This window comes from Otolemur garnettii, unplaced genomic scaffold, assembly GCF_000181295.1.
Source record: "Otolemur garnettii isolate 467f Iridium unplaced genomic scaffold, OtoGar3 scaffold00054, whole genome shotgun sequence".
NCBI classification, from domain to species: Eukaryota; Metazoa; Chordata; class Mammalia; order Primates; family Galagidae; genus Otolemur; species Otolemur garnettii.
In genome coordinates this window covers 2,791,983-2,800,702 of record NW_003852449.1, presented here as the reverse complement: position 1 = coordinate 2,800,702, position 8,720 = coordinate 2,791,983, and the positions used below count along the sequence as shown (strand labels likewise).

The 8,720-nt window shown below is 37.3% G+C and overlaps 1 protein-coding gene across 2 annotated transcripts in view; it reads left to right on the top strand.

Moving 5' to 3' along the window:
* The window catches only part of GPR137C (G protein-coupled receptor 137C), a 63,800-nt gene that overhangs the window by 43,714 nt on the left and 11,366 nt on the right, over nt 1-8,720 (top strand). The window contains exon 4 of one of the 2 annotated variants that reach the window (XM_023514476.1): nt 1,914-1,953. The exons of the other annotated variant lie outside the window; for it this stretch is intronic. Coding sequence (XP_023370244.1) covers nt 1,914-1,953 — 40 coding nt within the window. The remainder of the gene's footprint in view (nt 1-1,913; nt 1,954-8,720) is intronic. 2 annotated transcript variants of the gene reach the window in all.

The following is an 8,720-nucleotide window of genomic DNA, read 5'->3' as shown; positions in this document are numbered from 1 at the left end:
CTGGCTATTTTTTGGTTGCAGCCGTCATTGTTGTTTGGCGGGTCCGGGCTGGGGATTCGAACCCGCCACCTTAGGTGTGCGTGGCTGGCGCCTTAGCCGGTTGAGCCACAGGCGCCGAGCCGAAGACATTTCACTTGTAAAGAACAAAATAACTCATCAGTGTAATAAGGTTCAAACCAGTGATAGATGTTTATAGTCCCTGTGGTGGCAAGTTGAAATTCTTTATATGAAAAACCACTCAAAGACTAGGTGGGAATAAAAGTTAAGCTTTTAGGCTTATATATCTGACCAGGAACATAAATAATTTTGTATCTAGATAAGAATATGAAAGAAATAGTTGTTTAGTGCTCAGGATTAGCTAGCTTGCTCCCAGCCCAACCAGCCATCTGCACATCTTCTCTTTTTCTCTCTCCCTTTTGACTTCCTAAAAGTGTTACTGACTGTGTTAACCTTTCTGTTCTGTATTCACTCAATCCTTGGTTCTCACTAGTTAGTGTATTGGAATAGGAGGCAGCATCAGCATCACTCTAGGGACACAGTAGCATTCAGCCAAACTATAGGTATTTCTAATCTTTCATACAGGCCAAGGCATTCTATAAGACTAAAGCAGTAGTTTGTGGCAATTTAGGCCATAATTGGGTGTCTCTATTGCACCACCTTGAAATAAAATCTAACTGAATTTGGACAGTATGACAGTTCAGAAATACGGGCTGCATCATCCCCTGTAGCAGGTCTGACTGCCTCCTTTCTAATATTCTATTACAGTTTCTCTCTTGAGTTACCAGGGTTTGCTTTTTCCATCTTGAGCTCTTGGGGCCTCTTTAGTTTGCTGCCTTAGTTCCCCCAAGTCTTATTTTCTGTTCTGCTGCTGGGTGACCCACCACACACTCGTCCCATTTGAAAAATCCCTGCTTATGCTTGGGTTTGTATCTTTTATCTACTCTAAATAAACTCAAGTAGTTTTTTCCTTATGCACGTAGACCCGTTACTGTATTAGTAGCCTTTTCAGATTCTGTTTCCGTGGTCAGAAGGTGCACCCTGTTAAAGCCATCTACTCCATAATGTCAGGGTTGTAGGAACCAGAGGTCTTACTTCATGCTACCTTAACAGCATGTATCTGCTTTGGAAACTATTTAGGTCTTATATCTTAAAATAATTAGCAAAACATTTTTAATTTATTAATTGAATTACTCTGTTTTCTTATTTTTAATGCTTAGTTTGGCATTTTGAAAATGGAAAAAGCATTTGTCAGACAATTTGGAAAAAATATGTGCGGCATTCTGCTACTGGTAATGGCTAAGATTGCTCCTCATGTACCTACCCCTTCCACAGATAGCGATGATAAATTCGGAACAAAACGTAAAAAGAGCACTCAAGGCACCGGAGAGCAAGCACTTAGAAGAAGATGGCACTGAGTGACTTTCTGTTGTTCACGGCGTCTAGCCTGAGAGAAGGGCTCATCTGTGGGGCAGCCACTGTTTTACGGTTTGAAAAATCAGAAGATAAGATTGTAATAACTACCACAAATGGAAAATGAGCAGGAAATCTTAGGAAGAAGGCCAGCTACAGGGAGGCCCAGACTCTGATTGTAAACTCTCTCAAGGTTTTATCTAATACCTGGACTACACATGACCCAGACAGTCTTCAACCAGCACAATGGAGAAAGGAGCTAGACTGTCTGTGCATGAGAAACTTGGGGATTTGAGTCCAGCCAAGTCAATTATCTGCTAAAACAAACAAAAACCTGTGCTTTTCAGAAGAATACAACAATTCGGACTGTCTAAAATGGGTCACTTACAGTGCCTGGCAAACAATTCAAAGTTACTAGATATGTGAAGAAACAAGAAAAACATAACTCACATCAAGAGCACAAAGCAAACTCAAAAAGCAGCCACTGGGGCAACTCCCACCACCAGTAGGACCTGGATTTGGGATTTATCAAAAATTTTATGTGTTCAGTGATATAAAGGAAAATACAGTTGGATAAATAAAGAGGAACTCTCAAGAGAAATCTCAAATTTCTAGAGAAATAGAAACTATTGAAGAACCAAATGGAAATTCTAGAATTTAAAAATACAGTGTTTAAAATAAGTCACTGTTTGTGCTTAACAACACATCAGAGATGAAAGAAGAGTCAGTGAACTTAAAGATCAATCAATAGAAATTATCCATATGAAGAACAGAGGAGGGAGAAGAAAGACGATTATGGGAAGAAAATAACACCCAGAGCGTCAGGGGTCTAATCCTGTGTGATTGGAATCCCCAAAGGAGAAGGAAATGATGATGATGGAAAAACTATGTGAAGACATAATGGCCCAGATATTTCAATGTTGGTAAAAGCCATAGATCTACAGTTTCAAGAAGCTCAGTGACGGCAGTCAAGACGGATTAACATAAAGAAAACTTCACACAAGTTTATCACAGTCCAAGGGCTTCAAACCGAAAATAACAAGAAAGCAGGCAGAGAACAGTGAGTCCCAGATTTATGTAGTGGAACACGGATTTAAATGATCGCTCACTTTTCATCACAAACAATGGAGGCCAGCAGACAAAGACGTGGAAACAATGTTTTTTAAGCCAAAAGAAGAAAAGCTGTGAATTCTGAAATTGATCCCCATCAAAAATACTCTTCAAGAAAACAGAGAAATGGGAACATTTTCTGATAAAAGAAAACTAAGGGCATTATATACCAGCACACCTTTATTATGAATAATGCTAAGAAAATTTCAGACTAAAGAGCTTAAATTTCAGCTTTTTAGGAAGGAATGAAGAACATAAGAAATAGTAAAATGTGGGTAAATATAATTTATTAATATCCTTAAAATATATGACTAAAGCAAAAATTATAGTATTATGAGGTTTACATATGTAGATGTAATATATAATTGTATATTATATGCAACAACTATAACATAAAAGACCAGGTAAATGGACCTGTATGATTGCAAAGTTCTTATATTTTACATCAAATGGTATGATATTAACCACTACTTAAACTAAAAAGTTAAGTATATATATTATAATCCTTAGAGCACTGGTTCTCAAGCCCCCATACCCTCCTAAAAATTATTGAGGACCCCAGAGAACTTTTGTTGATAGATACATACATACCATGTTAGAAATAAGAACTGAGAAATTATGAAAATATTAATTTCCTAATTCATTTAAAATAATACTTTAATAATGCATTTAAAATTGCACTTAACATAAATAACATATATTTATAAAACACAGTTGTATTTTCCAAAACAAAAAAGGTAGATGGTTGGCTTGTTTTACAGTTTGTAGATCTCTCTGTTGTCTTACTAGAGACTATAAATTTTCACGTCTGTTTTTGCATCCAGTCTGTTGTGATACCTTGTCTAGGTTTAGGTATATGAAGAAAATCCTTCCTCATACATACATGTAGTTGGAAAATGGAGAATTTTAATAGACTTTTCAGGTAACTCTGGATATCATCTTTAATACTACACCAAAACTCAGAAGTTAAGGTTTCTGAAAGGTTATTACCATGTGGAATCTAAAACCGTGGTAGTGAACTTTTTATACTCTCCATTGGTCTGCCTTGCACTTTGAATGATTTTGTGATATTACTTGTTGGTCATTTGAAGAAGAGTTGTTACAGACCTTCAAAATATTGATACATTTCATTAGACAATATCCAAAATCGTATGTATTTATATTCATCCATCCAATCAGAAAAGTATTTTAGTTTTGGGAAACTGTCAGTCGTACAATGGATACAAGCACACACATGTTTCAAAAATTATTCTCATTTTCATCTGAATGTTTAAATTTCATCTTTGGAAATAAATACTGCCAAACGTTTTCTTTGAAGTGATAGGCTCATTTTCTTTATTTTGGAAAAAAATACTCCCAGCAGCCATGTCTGAATAACCATTGTTTGTTTGCCATAGTTGTCTGTCAAGTAAAAAGTGGTTCTCCACAAAAAAACTGGCTGGGTCCACTCACAAATCAAATAATCACGCGAGTCTTTTCCTCAACACAACCACTCTACTTCAGTATAAAGCAGAATTACTGTAAGGGCACATCTCATCTCATTACACAGAATATCAAATAGACATGTACTCAAGGTTGATATTTAATAATTATTTTCACTCCTTCATCAAAGACATTCTTAATTGAAACCCTTTTTTAACTGGGAGTGCATGGCGGTAAAGAAAACAGTCACTCTCGGTCCAGTTCACTGTCACTGCCTTGCTTTGTTTTTCCACTGTTAGTGAAAATATCACACGTCATTGTTTTAGACACAATTATTTTTGAACTTTTTAGTGGAAATATCACCACAATTGTCCCAGTATAAACATTCAGCACAGTTATTTGACATTTGGAATATTTCAGTACCACTTGTGTTTCTTGTCAGGCAAAAGATCCACATGGACAAGATAAAATAGTATCTTCTTGGATGATTATCTGGTGCTGATAAGTCCTGATTTGTAAGGCAAAAGTATAAGTTTTTAGGCAAGATATTAGAGCAGTTTTACATTTCCAGTTAAATATTTAAACCAGGGCTGGGTGAGGTGGCTCACACGTTTAATCCTAGCACTCCTGAGAGGCCGAGCGAGGTAGGAAGATCACTGACATCAGGAGTTCTAAACCAACCTGAGCAAGCATGAGACCCAGTCTCTACCAAAAATAGAAAAACAAGCCGGGTATTGTGACAGGCACCTGTAGTCCCAGCTACGTGGAGGCTGAAGCAAAAGGATCTCTTGAGCCCAAGATTGGGGTTGCTATGGCGCCATAGCACTCTACCGAGGGTAACAAAATGAGACTCATGTCTCGAAAATAAAACCTTTACATCATGAATTTCTGTATTGGAAAATGGCAATGCCATGATTTCTCTTTTTTTTTTTTTGAGACAGAGCCTCAAGCTGTCCTCCCTGGGTAGAATGCTGTGGCATCACAGCTCACAGCAACCTCCAACTCCTGGGCTCAAGTGAGTCTCCTGCCTCAGCCTCCCAAGTAGCTGAGATGACAGGCGCCCACCACAATGCCCTGCTATTTTTTGGTTGCAGCCATCATTGTTGTTTGGTGAGCCCGGGCTGAATTCGAACCCACCACCTTAGGTATATGTGGCTGGCACCTTAGCCACTTGAGCCACAGGCGCCGAGCCATGATTTCTTTTATAAACTTTCCATCCAGCAGGAATCAGCAGTGTCAATCATATAAGGCTTTACTGGTCTTACAGCTATTGTGTACTTTACCAGCCAGCGCAATATAATAACTCACTCTGTTACTGTCTGACACTTCATCTTTCTCAGCATCTGGGAGCTAAACAAGAAAGCTATATGTTGAAAGATTTTTTTATTGTGCTAAAATATACATAACAAAATTTACCATTTTTATCATTTTTAAGTCTACATTTCAGTGGCATTAAGTGCCTTCGTATTGTTGTGCAGTCATCACCACGTCCATTTTCAGAATGTTTTTCTCATCCCATACATAAACTCTGTATCCACTGAACAGTAACTCCCCATTCCTAAGCCAATGATCCATTCTTAAGTATGAAAATGTTATTTTCAATTTAGAATAAAATATTAAATTCTAAAATGAGTCCTAAATTTAATTTTGCATTATTATAAACAAATAGTTATGATGTACACGTTCCTGGGTTTCCTTGTAGAAGGAAAATTTTAGGATTTCAAAATTAAAATTTGAGGCCTAGCACAGTGGCTCACACCTTTAACCCCAGGACTCTGGGAGGCCGAGGCAGGTGGTTCACGAGTTTGAAACAAGCCTAAGAAAGAGCAAGGCCCTGTCTCTGCCAAAAATAGAAAAAACTTAACTGGTGCCTGTAGTCCCACTAATTGGAAGGCTGAGGCAAGAGGATCATTTGAGCCCAGGAGACTGAGATTGCTGTGAGCCACAACAATGCCATGGCTTCTATCCAAGGTGACAGAGTGAGACTCTGTCTCAAACAATAATAATAATTTGTTAAATGATAGGATTCAGTGGGTATAGTAAGTATAACTAAAGAAATAGCCAGTAAAAATAAAGAGAAAAAACTAAGTTAATCTTTGGAAATGTGCATGTTTATACCTTAATTCTATTAGATCAGAAATTTCTAGAAAACACAAGAAGACACATGCGCACGATGATGGCATCACATACCATGTTGCCTCTGGAAAACTCTGTATACACAAGAGAGAATAATAGTAAAAGGGGCAAATAAAGTGCTAGTGGTTTTTTTAAGTAGTTTTGATTTTGTCCTTTAGAGTTCTTGTACCACACTTGAAGAACTGCCATCCTAGAATAACACCAACAAGAAAACACCAGAGGGACAAATAGAAACACAGCGAGATATAAGGTCTAAATCCAAAGATACCACTAGCTGTATTAAATTGTATTGAACTAAACACTGAGGTTAAAAAGTAAAGACTGTCAAGGTGGCTTATTAAAAACGCAGGACCCAGCAATGTGCTGGCTCCAACAATGTACTTTAAAGACAAATATAAATTGGAAAAAAAATAGAAAACTAATATACATTCAGCAAGGATAGAATGCTACATTAATGTCAGTTACAATAGATATCAAGACAAACTGCATTAACAGATATAAAGAGGTACATTTCATCCATGAGACATAATAACCATAAATGTGTTCATAAAGCCAAAATAGTAATAAGTAAAGAGAAAAAGTAAATAAACCCACAACCATGGTTGGAGATTTTAATACCCCATCCTCAGGAATTGGTAAAAATAAAATCAGTAGACATAGAAAATCTGAACAGTATTATCCATGCCCCTCAGCTAATTGATGCCCAATTATTGGAGAGGATATCTTCATTTCAATTGAGTATGGAAATGGTCACCAAATCATATAATGGGCCATATAAGTATCAATACATTCAGAAGGATCAGAGCCAAAGAATGTTCTTGGCCACAGTGCATTTAAATATTGATGGTCTGTATACACAGATAGATACAGTACTTTAGGAAATTGTACAATACAATTCTAAATAACCCAGAGGTAAAAGAAGAAATCACGAGGGGGATTAGAATATATTTCAAACTGGACCAGGCGCAGTGGCTCACGCCTGTAATCCCAGCACTCTGGGAGGCCAAGGTGGGTGGATCACTTGAGCTGTGGAATTGGAGACGGGCCTGATCAAGAATGAACCCCCATTACTACTAAAAATAGAAAAACTAGCCAGGCATTGTGGTAGGCACCTATGGTCCCAGCTAATAGGGAGCCTGAGGCAAGAGAAACTGTTGAACCCAAGAGTTTAGCTGTGAGCTAAGATGATGTCACAGCACTCTACCCAGGGTGACAGTGAGACTCTCTAAAAAATATATTTTCTAAACTAAAGGATAATGAAATACAACATATCAAAATTTGTGGGATGCAGCTAAAATATTACTTGAAAGGAAAAGTAAAGCTTTTAAATACTAGGAAAGAAAGATGTAAAATCAGTGATCTGAGTTTCCACCTTATAAACTAAAGGAAGAAAGTAGGGAAAAGTAAGCCCAAAGTTAAGTAGAGGAACTGAAATAAAGATTAGAATAGAAATTGATGAAACATAAAACAATAGAGAAATTAAAGCTACAAGTTGTTTCTTTGAATAGATCGAAAAGTTTGATCTACAGAAAGAGAGAAAACGGTTATCAATGCCATAAAAAGAGGATGGCACTGAAGAGCTCACAGATGTTACAAGTGAAGGATATGATTAACTCTCGGCCAGTAAATCTGACAACTGAGATGAAATGGACAAAATTTCTTTAAAAAATATAACAAAATTTATAGACGATCAAATACAAAATCTGAGTAACCCTGTATTGATTAAAAAAAATTGTTATCAGAAATTTATCTCAAAAATAACATACAAAAACATAGTTTTTCCTAAATAAATAAAATACAGGACCAGATGGTTTCACTGGTGAATTCTATCAAATATATAAACAATCAAAACATTAAAATCTTGGAAAATAGAGGAGGAAATAACATCTCTTAATTTACAGAGGTCAGCATTACCCTGATACCAAACCTGACAAAAATGTTACAAAATACAGTCAACCCTCTGTATTCAAGGGTTTCATATCCATGGATTCAACCAACTATAAATTGAAAAGATTAAATAACAATACAACAATAAAAATAAGGCCCAGTGTGGTGATTCATGCCTGTAATCCTAGCATTCTGGGAAGCTGAGGCTGGAGGATCACTTGAGGTCAGGAGTTCGAGATCAGTCTGATCAAGAGTGAGACCCTCTCTCTACTAAAAACAGAAAAAATGGGTATGGTGGCTCACATCCGTAGTCCCATCTACTTCAGAGGCTCAGGCAGGAGGATCACTTGAGCCCAGGAGTTGGAGGTTGCAGTGAGCTATGATTGCACCGTTGCCTTCTAGGTAGGGCAACAGAGCAATACTCTGTCTCTAAGTAAGTAAATAAATAAATAACAAATTAAAAAAAATACAGAGTAACTATTTACATAGCATTTACATTGTGTGAGATATTATCCACAATCTGGAGATGATTTAAAATATAAAGGAGCTGGCAACGCCCGTAGCTCAGTGGGTAGGGCACTAGCCACATACACTGAGTCTGGCATGTTCAGACCCAGCCTGGGCCAGCTAAAACAACAATGACCACTGCAACAACAACAACAAAATAGCTGGGCATTGTGGCAGGTGCCTGTAGTCTCAGCTACTTGGGAGGCTGAAGCAAGAGAATTGCTTAAGCCCAAGAGTTTGAGGTTGCT